Source organism: Sodiomyces alcalophilus (genome assembly GCF_042370955.1).
Source record: "Sodiomyces alcalophilus JCM 7366 unplaced genomic scaffold ACRALscaffold_1, whole genome shotgun sequence".
Classification (NCBI taxonomy): domain Eukaryota; kingdom Fungi; phylum Ascomycota; class Sordariomycetes; order Glomerellales; family Plectosphaerellaceae; genus Sodiomyces; species Sodiomyces alcalophilus.
The window spans coordinates 347,036-363,107 of NW_027263532.1; the positions used below are offsets into that span (position 1 = coordinate 347,036).

Genomic DNA, 16,072 nt, shown 5'->3' on the forward strand with positions numbered 1-16,072 from the left:
AGCCACCGAAAATGCCTGCGTCGTGGGATACGAGGAACTGAATTTGAGACCTCGCTGTCTCGCACGTCGCATTTGGCTAGGTACCTAATGGACTCTTGTGCAAAGTACTTCGTCTCCATTTATTGCGCGCACGGTACATGTAAATAACCCCACCAAAGTAGCGCCGTCACCTTCCCCATAGGTACCCTGAAGATTTTCATCGCAAACACCAAGACACCACGCCCAGGGCTTTACCAGTCATCCACTCGAATACGGACCTCCATCCCCCTTCGAGGCCAAGTTCCAGAATAGACAAAACTAGTATGACTGGCTAAATAACGACTTTTACTACCAACCAACATGCGGAATTTGCGCAACATCCGCTTCGATGCCTGGCACCCCGCCGACATCACCTCCACCTGCTGGGACCCCGCCAAGGATGAACTCGTTTGCACTCTAGGCCCGACCGAGACGAGAGCCTCCATCGAGCTCATTCGCGTCGCAGATAAACCCGAGCTGTATGTCTGGAAACCCCTTTCTTGTGAGCAAAAACACATGTTCTTCTGCTTCACCGTCGCATCCCACGTGCAATGGAAAAGGTGCAGAGTGCTTACTCGCCTCTCACAGACAGTCTCACACCGTTGCCTCGTGGGACGTCCCGAGTCCCCATCCCGACGTCGCGGCGGACTCCATAGTGAGCCTTCGCCACTTCAGCGACACGTCTACCACCTGTGTTATCCTTGCTGGCGGCGACATTGTCACTGTGAAGGAACCCGATGCCTTCTCTCCCCAGGATGGTGTCCATATCGAGATTGTGGGCTCCGTCGAAGCTGGAATCGCGGCGGCCCGTTGGTCCCCCGACGATGAATTACTACTTGTGATTACCAAAGATGGCAAGGCTGTCTTCATGGGTCGCTCCTTTGAACCCATTGCCGACGTGTCCATGACGCCGGAAGATCTCAAAGCATCCAAGCATGTCTCTGTCGGTTGGGGAAAGAAGGAGACCCAGTTCGAGGGAAGGGGAGCAAAGGCTCTCAGAGACCCTACCATTCCGGAGAAGGTGGATGAGGGCGTTCTGAGCCCCAAGGACGATGGTTCGACCACCATCAGCTGGCGCGGAGACGGCGCCTATGTTGCGGTCAACTCGGTCGAGAACGGCTTCCGAAGGGTCGTGAGAGTATACTCCCGAGAGGGCGACCTCGACAGCGCAAGCGAGCCCGTCGATGGACTGGAGGGGAGTCTAAGCTGGCGGCCAGCTGGGAATCTCATCGCCGGTATCCAGCGTCGGCCAGACAGGATCGATGTCGTGTTCTTCGAACGGAACGGTCTGAGACATGGCGAGTTCACCCTGAGGTCACCCGGTGGAAACATCCTATCCCACGATAAGATTACACTAGAGTGGAATAACGACTCGACTGTTCTCGCCGTCATCTTGTCCGATACCATCCAGCTCTGGACCATGGGCAACTACCACTACTACCTCAAGCAGGAGCTGCCCGTCACGTCGCCGTCCGTCCAGTTGGCCTGGCATCCTGAGAAGGCCCTGCGCTTCGCCGCGGCGAAGCCTGGTAAGTCGCTAGAGTCTTGAGAACCATTGTCTCGGAATCCTTGTTGATGAATGCCAGGTCTGCTTATCTCTGCCGAGTACATCTTTACCGTTGCGAGGGGTTCCCAGACGCCACCACACGATCACGGGGCCGTTGCCGTCATCGACGGACACACGGCGAAGATTACCCCCTTCCGGACGGCAAACGTGCCCCCTCCCATGTCTATGCTCGACCTGGAGGCAGCGTCGAGTGTTGTTGACGTCGTCTTCGACTCTGTCAACACCTCCATGGCGATCCTGCATCGCACCGGAATAGACCTCTATCAATGGCAAACCAAAGGAGGCCGCTCCCTTCATCCTAAGAAAGTGAGCGCAGCAACTTTCTTCGAATCGTCACCAGCCGGCGATTCGCTCCGGGTACCACTTCAAGCTTGCTTTTCCTCGCCCGAAGAGATCTCCGTCCTTGTACACGACGGAGGAGACCTAAAGATTGAAGTATACACTTCGACGCCGGAAAATATCACCCTCCAGGATGTAGTGGAAGTCGATCCATCCGAGACGATTTCTTCCATTTCCAGCTACTGCGGTCTGCCCGATATCGAGGCCTACGCCCAAGATCGCTCTGGGAAACTGTACAACTTATCCGGAAGGCAGGGTCTTATGCCTCTCGGGCTTCGACTCCCGGCCCAATTGCCATGGTATCAGCTGGTCGCCATTGGAGACAATACAGTCGCGGTGGGCATGGCCCGCAATGGGCGCCTCTATGCTGACAGTAGGCTGATAGCCAAGAACTGCACGTCCTTCGTGGTCACTGATGCCCACATCATCTTCACAACGGCCAGCCACTTTGTCAAGTTTGTCCATCTGGTGGATCCTCAAGGTATGTCTTTCTATACCTTCCTACCTGGCCAGGCCTGTTCTCTCTGACATTGCCTAGAAATGGAGGTTCCCGAAGACGATCCCGAGGTGGACGAGAGATGCCGTAGCATCGAACGAGGTGCTCGACTCGTCACCGCCATGCCTACCAACATGAACCTGGTGTTGCAAATGCCCAGGGGTAACCTTGAGACCATATACCCTAGAGCCATGGTTGTCGCGGGCATCCGACAGCTCGTCGAGGAGAAGAACTATGGTCGTGCCTTTTCATATTGTCGTGCGCAACGCGTGGACATGAACATCCTTTACGATCACCGCCCAAACCAGTTCCTAGCCAATGTTGGTCTTTTTCTCGACCAGATTCAGGACGTGGCATATATCGATCTCTTCCTCTCGTCGCTCAGGTATGTTCAGCTCGGCCATCCATTCATTGAACAACGTCAGTTGACGGATATGCAGGGAGGAAGATGTGACCCAAACCATGTACAAAGATACCAAACGGGCAACATCTCACGACCATGACCCTGTGGCTGAAGAAGCGACTGCAGACCCACTGACTGCGCAGGACGTAGGACAAAAGTCCAAGGTTAACCAGATTTGCAATGCTGTTCTTAAAAGTCTGCAGAGCAAGAAGGACACCCACCTCCAAAACATCATCACGGCCCATGTCAGCAAGGTCCCTCCGGCTCTGGATGACGGGTTGACCCTGGTTGCCAAGTTGATGCAAGAAGGCGAGAAGCTTGCAGAGAAAGCCGTCGAGCATATTTGCTTCCTCGTCGATGTTAACCTTCTTTACGACCATGCCCTGGGGCTCTACAACCTCAACCTTGCCTTGCTGGTTGCCCAGCAATCACAGCGAGACCCGCGGGAGTATTTGCCCTTCATCCAAAACCTCCACACCCTGCCCGAGCTCCGCAGGCGGTTTGAGATTGACGACCATCTCAACCGCCGATCCAAGGCCCTAGCGCATCTGAAGGAATTAGATGCATTCGACGAACTACTGCAATACACTGCCAAGCACACCCTGTACCGAGAGGCACTCGGTCTCTACCGGTACGAGAAGCCGAGACAGCGCGCCCTCACCAACCTCTTCGCCGAATACCTCGAATCCAAGTCCAAATTCCGGGAGGCCGGTCTTGCCTTTGAGTCTCTCGGGAATTATGAGAAGGCTATGATCTGTTACCGCGGCGACGGTGCCTCAAGCTGGCGCGAGTGCCTCTTCGCCGCCGAGCAGGTGCAGCCGCCTCTTTCCAAAGAAGCGCTAACCGAGCAAGCCACCAACCTCGTCGAGGCGCTCACAGAAGCCAAAGACCACGCGTCAGCGGCGACCCTGCACCTGGAATACCTCGACTCGCTCGAAGGCGCTGTCCGCTCGCTCTGCAAGGGGAACCACTTTGCCGAAGCGCTCCGCCTCCTCGCCCGCCGCAACAGGGCGGATCTCGTGCCGTCCGTCTTCGACCCAGCCCTCGTCGACACCCTCAGCACCACCACCGAGTTCCTCGCCGACTGTAAATCCCAGCTCCGCGCCCAGGTGCCCCGCATCCTCGAACTCCGCCGCCGCGCAGCAGAGGACCCGCTGTCCTTCTACGAAGGCGAGCGAGCGGGCGGCATGGACGGAATCCCGGACGACATATCGGTGGCTGCCAGCTCGCGCCTCAGCACCAGCGCGAGCTTGTTCACGCGGTACACGGGTAAGGGAGGGGCCAGGACGGCGAGCACCGGGACAGTGGGGACGGGAGTCAGCCGTGCCACGAGCCGGAACCGGCGTCGCGAGGAGAAGAAGCGTGCTCGCGGCCGCAAGGGCACCGTCTACGAGGAGGAGTATCTCGTAAACAGCGTGCGGCGGCTCGTGGAGCGCGTCAACGCAGTGCGCAGTGAGGTCGCGGCGCTTGTTTTCGCGTTGGTTCGTCGGGACATGGCGGAGCGGGCGCGGGCGGTGGAGACGCTCATGGACGAAGTCGCTGTAGGGTGCAAAACGGCTGTGGCGGAGGTGTTTGGAAGTCCCGAAGGAACCGAGCAACAGCAGGGGGAGGCGCCGAACGAGGGACTGGCGGGCGGTGCTGATATTGGTGGAGAACTGGGATATACGGCTACGGGAGGCGCAGCTGTCCTTAACGAGTACTTGGAGGAGAGGAATAGGAGGCAAGAAGCCCCGCTCGTTCCGGCGTTCGAAAAGCTTTCTTTGCTAGGAGGATAAAATATAGGATAGGTAGGGTATGACAGGATAGGGTAGATGGAAGGTGTCAAAACGGGAAAGGCTGGCAACCAGTTACATGACTGACGATGATCATGAAAGATACAGTGTTATCTGCTGCTAAAAGTACACTATTGCACATGTGAAGATATTCCTGCGCTTGTATAGTCTCCCCACCAGTGTATATGTTTGTACATGTCCATGACAACCCGGAACCTTTGGTCGTTTTCCCCCGTCTCTACACCCATCCCTGGTATGAACCTATTGCGAAGGGGTTGGTGATGGGGCATCCCTCCCACCATGGAGCAAATGTGTCGGCACATCTCCAGTAGCAGCATCCTTCTTCTTCACCTCGGACATGCCCGCGGCGTCGAGGGCAGCCGTCTTGTTCCGGGCGATAACCTGGCCAATCTTGGCGAGCATCTCCTCGGAGAGCATGGGCTGACCCCTCTCGCGGCGGAGAGCACGCTGCTGGCGGTTGAACTCCTGGAGCGGGGTGAGCATGGACTGGGCCTGCTTGTGGCGGGCCTGCTTCTCGGCGGCCTCGGCCTCCTTGCGCAGGATGTAGGCCTCCTCGTGACGGGTGCGGAACTTGGAGTAGCGGTTGCGCAGCTCGTCGATGAGGCCGTCGGGGACGGGGGGCCGGAGCAAGGTGGGGACGAAGGTCGGCTCCTCGACGTCGGCGCGCTTGGTGTCGCACGGGTGGTCCTCGCGCGGTTGGGGGGTGCGTTCGGGCCAGGGAATAGCCACGTTGAGGCCCGTGATGTAGCGGGTCCAGGCGCGCCAGCCGGTCTGGCGGTGCCATTTCACGGGACCGGCGGTCAGGTTGCGGACAATGACGTCGCGGGTGAGGCCGGTCTTGGGGTCGGTGAGGGGGTGGATGAGGCGGACGGCGGAGATGGGGATCGAGGCGGGGGCGACGCGGGACGGGGTCCTTTGGGGGTCGATGGCGCGGTATTCATCGGGCACTTGTGCGAGGTACTGGAGTGTGAACCGTGTTAGAGTTTTTCAGTCCTGTGTTTCCCTTGGAAGAACGGGGGTTGTTCAATGACAGAAGGGAAGAGCGCACCTTGGCAATGTTCTCGAGCTGGAGGGTGCCGCGTTCCATGTCGAGGGAGGCCACGCGGTCTATCTTGCCCTTGTCGGGACCTTCCAGGACGACGACACGGTCCCCGACGACGAGGTTGAGCAGCTGAGGGGTCCCAGCCCAAGCACAGCGCTTCTCGACCTCCCACGGTTTCAGAATGGCCTGCATGGCTGTTCGGCTGGTTTTCTGGGCGGCATGGGTATTTTTGCCGTCCAAGTCGAAGCGAGGAGCGAGGGGACCCAGCTCCCAGTGCTCGCGGCGGGTGTTGCGGGCGGTACGAAGGTCCGTGGCAATCTCCTCGATGGATTGTCTCTGTTCCCTTATGCGGCGGTCCTTGTTCTGAAGGTAGGCCTCGAAGTTCTTCTTCTTAGCGCGACGGGCGGCGGCCCTTTGGGCTTCGGCCGTCCGCTTGATGAGTTTCTGCATGGTGGTAGGCCTTCCCTCCCAGGCGATGGGGGAGAAGGGGATGATGGGGATAGGGATATCGAGAGCTTGGTTGCTCAATGGAGTTGCTGCATGGAAGTGGAGGAATGATTGGGGCTGGGGTAAATAATGGGAAGCCGGACGTGGTGTCGTCTCGTCTCGTCCTTGAAGCTTTTCACGAGACAAAATTACCGATAAGTGGGTGCGCCGCTATAGGTGTACGGATTACTAAGACCCGGTGTACACTGTATAGCGTACCTTGGATTGACACAACGGATTCTAGTTATTCCGAAGCAGCCTAGATGGATTGAATTGATGCCGCGTCAAGTCTTTCCGGAGGCAATCAGCCCATCAAGAAGAATGAGTTCCATATTGTTTACGATCTCTATTGTCTCGACTTACGAATACACCTATGGTAAAAACACTGGCACATCGCTATATACCAAGAGCCTGTCTCGGCTTTTAGTTTATATATATATCACTGACAGATCACTAGAGAATCTCGGGTCGGCCTGGTACTTCCTTGCCTTCCTCTATACTTACCCATCCAGCACAATGAAGAACTATATGAAGTATACAGATATACAGACCTTACTTATGTCCGTCCCGAGTCGATTTGTTCAAATGATTATCAAGAGACATTCATACGGTTTTAAAATGATTAACATGGAACAAAATCAGAGCTCTGACTTGTCCCAGAGGCCTTAATGCTGACGCCCATAATAACTATTCCATTAAATCACACTGATAATAATACTGTCGTCTCTGGTAAAGCAAGGCAGAAGATGTCGTATAGCACTGTAAAAGACGATAAATTGGATACGAAATACGAATAGGCATCTGATCTGTTAAGCTTACGTACCTATGTTGACTCCGTTCGGGTCGGTACTTCCAGCTGCAAAGGTACGACGTTTGGGTCACTTTGCACCCCCTTCTCCTTTTCCTCTGCATTTCGGTTCCCTCCCAGAGACAGACGGGCGCATGAACCCCCTAGTGCACCAGTACGAATACTCTTTCCAAAGCAGCGGAAGGCAACAGCTCACGTCAGGCTCGTTGCAAAGTAATACAACCCACTGTAGCACTGCTCCCTCCATTCCCGCCTCCCGAAACAGGCAGCCAGCGCACCCCCATCGCCCCCTATCCCCATCGCCCCCCCTATCATCCTCACCCCTGTTTTGAACCCCGGTCCCCTTTCCAGCAGCACCGCCTGCCGTTCGTCCTCTCAGGTCAGAGGTCAGAAGCCCAGGCCAAAACTCCACTAGCGCTCCGTCTTTTTCCCATCTGGCCCATGCATTCTGTCCATCTATCCATCCAACTTGGGCTCTCCCTTTGACTTTGTCCCTTCAAATCATTCAACTCTCCCCCATCTTATCCAACATCGATCCATACTACGTCTAACGTCGACTTTCTACGACATACCCAAAAGCACCACCATCTCTCTCCCTCTCGTCCGTCTATTTCGAAAACACTCGTCACTCTAGTCATCATGGCTGAAATTCGCCGCAAGCTCGTCATTGTTGGCGATGGTGCCTGCGGTAAAACCTGTTTGTTGATGTGAGTAGCCACGACACGACAGCTATCCCGCAACTGCCCCTTCAACCTCAATCCCACTCTCCCTCTCCCTGCATATGTCCATCCATTCAGCCATCTCGAGCCTTCATCATAACCTTGGCCAAACCATCCGCGAGCTTCTACCCCATTGTATTGTTATCATATGTCGGGGTATAGCTGGCCGGTTCGCGTCGTACCCTTCCACATCATCTCTTGCCCACCACCATCCACTTATCATCACCCGCAACCATCCATCTACTCCATTGCTAGCATAGCTCGTATTAACTCTCTATCCAGTGTTTTCTCCAAGGGCACCTTCCCCGAGGTAAGAAGCCGCCGCATCGATTTCTCGACAAACCGTCTTCCGCACGAACAACCTCAAGCTCGATAACATATATATATCTTTGTGCGTTCAGACTTGTCAACCTACTGACGCCCGCTTCTAGGTCTACGTCCCCACTGTCTTCGAGAACTACGTTGCCGATGTCGAGGTTGATGGAAAGCACGTCGAGCTGGCCCTATGGGATACGGCTGGTCAGGAAGACTATGACCGTCTCCGGCCCCTGTCCTACCCCGACTCCCACGTCATTCTCATCTGCTTCGCCGTCGACTCTCCCGATTCGCTTGACAACGTTCAAGAGAAGGTACTTTTATATACGCATAACAACAGGTCTCTTGTCATTTCTCGTAATCTTGGCTGACGAACCTTTTTCCTCTTGTCTAGTGGATTTCTGAGGTCCTGCACTTCTGCCAAGGTCTCCCCATCATCCTCGTCGGCTGCAAGAAGGATCTCCGCTACGACCCTAAGACCATCGAGGAACTCCGGAAGACTAGCCAGAAGCCTGTGTCGCCTGAAGAGGTAAACTACCCATCCCTATCCCTAATCTGTCCGAGCTTCACTAGGGGCTTTCTCCTTTTGTCCCCAATGCTGCCCTTTGGTTTCCAATCCACGCACTAACCAGTGTCCGTGTTTCCGAATAATAGGGTGAGGAGGTTCGCAAGAAGATCGGTGCCTACAAGTACCTCGAGTGCTCGGCCAAGACAAACGAGGGTGTCCGCGAGGTATTCGAGCACGCCACCCGCGCTGCTCTGCTATCGCGCAGCCGGGGCAGCGGCAAGAAGCACAAGTGCAACCTGCTCTAAAGCTCTCGTAGCCTTGCCGCTGTTTTCTTGCCTCCGCGGTTCCCGAACACAAACCTCTGCGCGCTTTTGTTGACGGGACTTCGAATCCCCCCACACCCCCTTCTGTAACTCTCGACACATGGTCCCCATCCGACCCAACCAGTTTTCTTTCTTCTTCTCTGCCCCAGCCTGTTTCGGATGAAGCAAGGGTCTGCGGCGGTTTGGGAGGGCAAGGGCTATATCCACCTGCATAGGTTCTCTCGGAATTTGGAGTTTTTTGATCGCTATTGTCTCTTGTCGTCACCAAAGAGCCTTGTACACACGCACGCGCGCGCCACTTTACACATAACCCCCATATCGACTGCCACAATCACCATTCATTTTGGTCCTGGGAGATGGAAGGAGGAGCTGGCTTTTCTTTTTCCCCCGACAGGCTGACCTCGTGTTTTTATGTCCTTTTTTTCTCCTGGCTTTTTTTCATCCTTGACCAAGAAATAGGCGATTGGGGGGAAAAGGGCTCCATCCTGTCGGAACGCAACTCGGAGCTATGCCGTGCGGGTGACACTGAACTCGATGAACGATGGCAAGCTGGCCCCCATTTCCCAAGCATGCTTACTCACCGCGGCATACCAGCGACAAGAACGGAGGCATGGGGTAATATATGTGCTTGGACGTCGGGGTCGCAGCCGTATGCACTGGCCGTGGATGGTTTCTTTTTCCCTTTGGGACGGTATGGGGTATCGTAGGTAATATATTGTTATTCTGGACGCAACGGGATGCAGGTACAGGTCGAAGTCTGCATGTGCGTGAGTGCCTTGGTATACGGACTAGGGACGCTCGTGTCGGCCCTGTGCTTCTGTCCCTGTCTTTGTTCTGGAATCGCGTTGCGTTGCTTTGCTTATAATTACTCGTCATGCTTGCTTGTTTTTCCATCTTATCTTGCAGCCTCATTTCGACCCAAGCCCCCGGGCGACGGAGCGTCAGCTATCGAAGCCTTTTCTAAGACTCCTCCTCTGCGTTCATGTAATTCCGGTTTGGGATGCATGACCTCCGGCCTGGGTAGTTTCGACGTTCAGCCTTTCCCTGCCCTCTGATGTGACTTTCAGAGATTCAACTGCTCGGAAGCTGCCACCTGGATTTCTGCGATATACCTACGATCCGGGTGTTTACTGTTTTGCCCTCTTGCAGGTCTGCCCATCCTACGCCGCCCAAGCTAAACCACGCGGCGTAATGGATATGTAATGCTGCGACCTGACTTCAGGTACTCGAATCTTTCTAGTGGCTCGTGTCTAAGGGCCCTATGGCTGGACTGGGCACAGATCTATGGAGAGGAACGGGCAAGGAACGAGATAGGGGACGGGAGCAAGCAAGGTGGGAATATGGAAATATTGTCCATTCATAGAACTAAGAGCTGCGTACGGCGTTGTCTTTCCCTTAAACCGTCCGCATCAACCCAAGACTGCCCTCGGCACCCTGGACTCGGTTGGTCTCTCGCTCCCCCTAACTCGCATTCTTAAAATATTGTCATCGTCTCGTCACTTCGTAACACGTCACGCCGCCGGTGGCTCTAGCTTCCTTTGCATCCCTCTTCCCGTGGACTCGCAATATATTCGGTGTGCTTGTCGGTTAAACAGGGCAGGTCTAGTTTGGAAATTCAAGTCAGCACATTTCCTTTCCTTTATCGTATGGTTATGCTTCAGGAAAATAGAACGACTGGGGCAGAAACGGAGATAAGGAGAGGGGGGCGGCATATGTCCCCAGACAATAAGGCCTCTGAAGAGAGAGAGAAAGGGAGACGGGGACGAAGACAAAGTCAAGGGGAAGAAAATCAGAGACTGCAGGACTGGAAAATCCACTTACAGCACCGCAAGCAGTGCAGGTCTTGCTCTGGTCGGCGGTTTGGGCGCCGCACTTGGGGCAAGCCTTGTCGTGGAAGTTGACGAGGGGCTGCATCTTTGGCTGGGGTAGTCAAAAAGACGGTTGGTGACTAGAAACTCGGAGAAGAGGATGCACGTTAGACACCAAGTCTCTTACTCTTTTCTTGATTCTCAGGGTTAGCCGTACCTGGTTATGAAGTAGTGTAAAGGAAGATGGTGGTTGCAAGAGGGGTCGTTGGGAGGAGTGTAGTAGATCACAGATTCAAGGTCCTCCTCTTCTACGAAGCGGGGTTCTTCGACGTCCCTTTTATCTTGTTCTGGGGCGGCTAAGACGAACACGCTCGAGTCACGGGGATTCCACCCCACGCAAGTTGATTTGACACGAGTTGCCTTATTACATACATACAACGTAGGTGCCTGCACATACGGAGTCTAGAGCCAGTGATCTGTCCTGTTTCGACGGGAGAGGGGAAGCACCATGCCCGGCAGAAGCTCGTAAGCTGTAGCAATCGCGGGATGGGAGGTGTCCAGGCACTTCTGCTGGATCACCCGAGTTACCCTGGCCCGGTGGTGGTGGTGGTGGTGGTGGGATGGAGATGCGGGTAATGGGGGATGGCGGACAAATCGAGACTTCTCGATTGGCGGGTTGATGGGGGAAATGGAGGGGTATCGAGGGAAGTCGAGTGGAGGTGATGAGAGGCGGGGCGCGATACGCGAGAAGGGTGTGTGCCGTCAGCTCAGTTGGGCGATTTGGAGAGCGGAAATTGGTCCGGCCAATGGGTAATACGGTCGTGATGACAACGATTTGGACAAGCCAAGAACTGGACGGCGGGATCACAGGGGCTATGTTCTGTTCGGTGGCGAGGACAGGAGCCGCATGTGACCTGCATTCGGTAGACGTCGACGTAGACCAGACAACTTCCAGTGTTGCCTACAGTAGCGTAGCTATTATTGCAGCCGCTGTATTGGGACACTAGGCTCAGATATCAAGTCTTACAATACATCATGAACTATGCCTCGCCATGTCTCGCCATGTGGCTCAAAGACAGCACAAAGACGCCATGTCTAAGATGAGTTATACCACATGATACGACCGAGGGAAGGGACTATTTCCCAGAGCATGCAAAAGGTATATATCGCGTACAACCTGTCGGTCATATGTCCATTCATTGTCATTCCCATGCGGGAAGATAAACCCCCAGTTACTGTTACATACACTGCGCTGGCCCTCCCTCGTCTGATCATCTCTGTCAGTGGAAACCCCCAAAAGACCAAAGGAACAGATAAACTCACTATTAGCTATCTTCAACATAGCCTGCACCAAGCTGATCACCAAGACCAGGCTACCAAACACCGCCACAGCCCCGGCCAAGTACGTCCTCCACGACCGCGACGTCAGCTTGATGTAGCACAGCGGGGGTAGAATATACGCCATGGCACAGGCGCTCGTCGAGCCCACCAGCTCAAAGACGGCGCCGACATCGCACGTCAGCAGGCTGAGCACCATGGCCGACACGACGAGGCTGGTGGTGAGGATGAGGTGCAAGTTCATGTTGAAGGGCTCGCCCGGGAAATAGTAGGTGAGCATGACCTCGCGGCAGACAAACGTCTCCAGCGGCAGCGTCGTCAGCATGTTGAGGCCGAAGCACAGCCGCGCCACGGTCACCATGACGTTGTCGGCGGGGAAGTTGTTGAGCACGTTGCCCAGTGTCCGGTCGCCAAAGGTCAGGAAGCCGCTGAGCGCCATGATCAGGCAGAAGACCATGGAGATGCCGGTCGAGTAGTGCGTCACGCGAGCGAAACGGTCGATGGTCGGCGTCTTGAGTGAGCCGTAGATGAGCAGCGAGTTGTGATGACATACAAATGCTAGACGTGCGAAGAGGAGTCAGTGTGCTGTTTAAGCTACGGTTTGCATGGCAAACCAAGGGCCAAGGACAGAAACGAGACACAGAAGAGCACCAGGACATGGAGTACATACCGAAAGATATCACGCCAATGGCTTCAAAGATTCCGCTGTTGATGGTCAACAAGCCGGGGGTGAACGAACCCCTCTCTTCCTTTGGAGTCAGGGCACCCTGGACGAGGACCGTCACGACAATAACCCCCATGCTCACAAGAGCTAGCGTGCTCGCCTTGGCCAGCTGGAGAAGACAGAATCAGGTCAGTCGGCGTATTCTGGAAAAAATAAAAGAAAAAGTGCGGCGAGTATCCATATAAATTACCTTTGCTATATCCCTATACAAACTCAAGGGATAGCTTATCCCCAATACAAAAACGGCGATGACCACCTGACGGTTAGCCAGTAGCCCCAGGACAGGCACCTCGCGCAACCCGGGCCAGATAGCCGTCAGGACGTGCGGGATGGAGTCTCCCACGATGACGCCAAAGGCGACCATACCACCAAAAGCGAACAGCCACTGGGCGAGCGATATGGCAATGAGGCCCGGGCGCCCGAAGCAATGCTCGACGGTGCCCTGGAAGCTGCTGCTCCCGCTGAGCTTGCTGTTGATGACGATGAGACAGATGGTCCAGTCGACGACAAAGGTGAGGCCGACCAGGAGCACCAGGCCGGCGAGGAGGCCGGCCTGCTTGAAGGCGTACGGTTGGCCGATGATGCCGGCGCCGATGATCGAGTTGGCCATGTTCATAAAGGCCATGCGCAGGCCCGATTTGGGCCGCCCGAATTCCTGGTCGGCCCACTCGTGCACATCTTCGTCGCCCCAGGGGCTGTTGGCCAGGGTCACCGAGGGGGCCTCGATGTCGGTTAGTAGCGGGAGACGCTGCGCCCGGGGGTAGTGGCCAACGCGTCCATTGTCGTCAAAGTCGAGGGGATCCTCGATATCGAAACTGCTCAGGGTATCGCGGCCCGCACTGCTCGTGGAGGAGGAATGACGGGGGGCCTCGATTATAGACGGATTGGGGTCGAAATGGACGTGGCTCGCGGTGCGCCGGGGTTTGGCGGGGCTGTCTAGTGTGTCTCGAGGGCTTGCCGGCCGGGCGTCGTCGGCATTGTTCGCATTGTCGGCAAGCGGGTCATCGGCGAGGAGGGATCGATTCTCGTCGTGGGATGTCGCCGTGTCAAGGCGACCGCTGAGGGCGTCGTCGCTGGAGGAAGACCCATTGGGTTGGGCATGGGACATGGTAGCTATTGCGAGCTCATCTTCAGGCGAGAAGAACAAGTCGGGACAGGAATAGGCTGGTGTAGCAAAGAGCACGAACAGAGGAGGTGGTCAAGTGAAAGGCGTTGAAGTTGCGAAGCTTCCAGGGTTATTCAAGGAATCCCAAACTGAAGGCAAAGTCACAATGTACACGTACGTATTCCGACGTCAATGCGGGTACTGTTGAACCCAAGAACAGGATAATAAAGGGGAACGGCGATGGATATGCGTTCTTGGGCAAGAAGCCAATGACGCGGCACGATAAGACGAACTGAAGGGAGCCGTGTATCCAGAGGTACCTATAGTGTGTTATTCCCGACGAGTAGAGATACATTCATACATTGTATAGGTACGCAAACGAACTGGTCTCGAGAAACAAAGACATGTTGTTTCATGTTCACCGACGCGTTGTGTTATTCGCCAGTCGTCTTATCGCCCACGTGAAGCACCATGTAAATACAGACTAAACAATTACATAATCATCGGCGTTAAGTTCTCGAGCATTGGCTCCTCATAAATGCCGTCATATCATCTTGGTATGGCCGACCATGTCTCGAGCAATTGAAAAGGAAGTTGCTGCGTCCTTGAAAAATGGTGACCACGTCCAGGTATTCAGGGAGATTTCCCGCGCCCTCACGCAACATCGCGGGCCCGAGCTCTTGGAGATAGAAATACTCGGCCGCAGCCACCCAGTCCCCGCCGAGCAAGTCCTCCTCCAGGACCATAACGCTATCGGGGTACCAAAGCTGCGCCTCGTCCAAGCCTTCATCGTTGCGCGCCAGATCCTCGGGAGACACCGCGTGAGCTACGAAGCTCTGACTCCGGAAGCGGCCGCGGAACTTGACGCAGCCACGGCCGTTTTGCTTCTCATGGATGCCGAGCATCTCACGGCCGCCAACACGAGGAAGCGGATCCTGTCGACGGCCCTCACCTCCGCGGGCCATGACGACGGCAAAGGACGCCGCTCGTACCTAGATCGAGAGAGGATCTTCGTCGACAGTCTGTTGACGAGTCGTCTGCACCGGCACACCAAGTCGCCGAACCTGTGGTCTCACCGTCGCTGGCTGATGGAGCAGTACCGCGCCTCTCGACTGCCCGTCGACGTTCTAGCCGGCATCCAAGTCGTCGCTACCTCGGGCGAGAGGCATCCGCGCAACTACTACGCCTGGTGCCATGCACGTTGGCTGGTCAAGGCCTTCCGAGAGGACCTAGACGAGGCAGAGCGTCGAGGAGAGCTCTGGGAACGCATCGTCTCCTGGTCCTACTCGCATCATGACGACGTGTCGGGCTGGTCTTTCCTCGACCACCTCGGGACCCGGGGCTTTGCAGGCGGCGGCGACGACAACGACGACAGCGCTCGGTTGGCTACGTTTTCCCGGACCTTGGACCTGGTTACCAAGTTCGGCTGGGCCAACGAGTCGGTATGGTGGTACCTGCGCACCACGGCGGCGAGCATGCCTCTCACGCCCGCCGACCGCGACGCCTTCAGGTCGGTTCACCGGAACCTTCTCCGCATCGCCCAAGGTGCCTCGGCTGTGCGGGATGTGAACGTGCTGGACTCTGCTTGGCGCTGGTACGAACAGAATCGAATCGGTACTGCGGGTGGATGAAGATTCCATCTCCATTGTCCATTCAATGGGTGTTCCCGCCGCAGCTGTCGCGTTGACCGGCCATTGCGATCATCTGACCGGAGGAAGAATTGAGCTTCATCTACAGCCATATACGAGGACTCACTGCCCGTTGATTAGAGGGAAGACTCGTTATTCACGGAGCGCTGATCACTACGTCGGATTTGGGCGAGAACGGTTTCTCGCGAGAAGCACAGGCTCTTCTCTTTGCTGGGCGAAGACAAACGTTCCCTAACGACAGACGCTAGAAGAGTCGGCACGTCTCGTGCTACCCGACTTTGAGGAACGTCCTCCCATTCAGGAGAAGACCCTGTGGCCGATCCTTTCGATATGACGCCAGAATTGACGAATCCATTCTTGACTGCGTTATGACCGAGAGACAATACATGCTTCTAGTAGCCTGACGTCATACAAAGAGACACCATATAGTTCTAGTTTCACGAATCGAGGACGAAACCCGGCCGCCGCACATATTGTCACAGCAATGCATAGCTCCAGACCTAAATGGGCCGGGAAGAGTACGTTGGCGAACCTCGTATAAACTATTATAAACTATCTGCACTGGAATGCGGTTCCATCTGCCATCATTTCCTGTGAGACCAGTCTCGAACAGACGGCCGGGAAAGAAGAG

General features: G+C 55.5%; 5 protein-coding genes across 5 annotated transcripts; 3 read left to right on the forward strand and 2 right to left on the reverse strand.

Moving 5' to 3' along the window:
• Window positions 1-339: 339 nt before the first annotated feature.
• ACRALDRAFT_2023588 (uncharacterized protein) lies at window positions 340-4,598 on the forward strand (the record flags this gene model as incomplete). The annotated part of the gene is made up of 5 exons (XM_071020146.1): window positions 340-497; window positions 607-1,547; window positions 1,605-2,405; window positions 2,463-2,805; window positions 2,861-4,598. 5 exons carry the CDS (start codon window positions 340-342, stop codon window positions 4,596-4,598), a joined length of 3,981 nt encoding a protein of 1,326 aa, XP_070878400.1.
• Window positions 4,599-4,856: 258 nt separating this feature from the next.
• ACRALDRAFT_1067783 (mitochondrial 54S ribosomal protein uL24m) lies at window positions 4,857-6,108 on the reverse strand (the record flags this gene model as incomplete). Its single annotated transcript, XM_071017482.1, has 2 exons — window positions 4,857-5,576; window positions 5,665-6,108. The coding sequence occupies 2 exons, from the start codon at window positions 6,106-6,108 to the stop codon at window positions 4,857-4,859; spliced, it is 1,164 nt and encodes a 387-aa protein (XP_070878401.1).
• A 1,483-nt stretch (window positions 6,109-7,591) lies between these two features.
• Window positions 7,592-8,799, forward strand: ACRALDRAFT_2096067 (uncharacterized protein; the record flags this gene model as incomplete). Its single annotated transcript, XM_071022762.1, has 5 exons — window positions 7,592-7,659; window positions 7,954-7,981; window positions 8,103-8,300; window positions 8,381-8,515; window positions 8,641-8,799. 5 exons carry the CDS (start codon window positions 7,592-7,594, stop codon window positions 8,797-8,799), a joined length of 588 nt encoding a protein of 195 aa, XP_070878402.1.
• A 2,777-nt stretch (window positions 8,800-11,576) lies between these two features.
• Window positions 11,577-14,079, reverse strand: ACRALDRAFT_1060552 (uncharacterized protein). The gene is made up of 4 exons (XM_071016253.1): window positions 12,878-14,079; window positions 12,634-12,796; window positions 11,949-12,521; window positions 11,577-11,892 (listed from the first exon to the last, which is right to left on the reverse strand). The coding sequence occupies exons 1-4, from the start codon at window positions 13,793-13,795 to the stop codon at window positions 11,864-11,866; spliced, it is 1,683 nt and encodes a 560-aa protein (XP_070878403.1). The 5' UTR covers window positions 13,796-14,079; the 3' UTR covers window positions 11,577-11,863.
• A 261-nt stretch (window positions 14,080-14,340) lies between these two features.
• ACRALDRAFT_1060550 (uncharacterized protein) lies at window positions 14,341-15,583 on the forward strand. The gene has a single exon (XM_071016252.1). The coding sequence runs from the start codon at window positions 14,362-14,364 to the stop codon at window positions 15,421-15,423; it is 1,062 nt and encodes a 353-aa protein (XP_070878404.1). The 5' UTR covers window positions 14,341-14,361; the 3' UTR covers window positions 15,424-15,583.
• Window positions 15,584-16,072: the final 489 nt, after the last annotated feature.

Bases quoted from the DNA above. Each gene is read 5' to 3' on its own strand.
- ACRALDRAFT_1060550 (XM_071016252.1), top strand. From the start codon at position 14,362: ATGTCTCGAGCAATTGAAAAGGAAGTTGCTGCGTCCTTGAAAAATGGT.
- ACRALDRAFT_1060552 (XM_071016253.1), bottom strand. From the start codon at position 13,795: ATGTCCCATGCCCAACCCAATGGGTCTTCCTCCAGCGACGACGCCCTC. The intron at 12,797-12,877 runs GTAATTTATATG...TGTCTTCTCCAG, and splicing joins TGTATAGGGATATAGCAAAG to CTGGCCAAGGCGAGCACGCT. The intron at 11,893-11,948 runs GTGAGTTTATCT...AGAGATGATCAG, and splicing joins TATGTTGAAGATAGCTAATA to ACGAGGGAGGGCCAGCGCAG.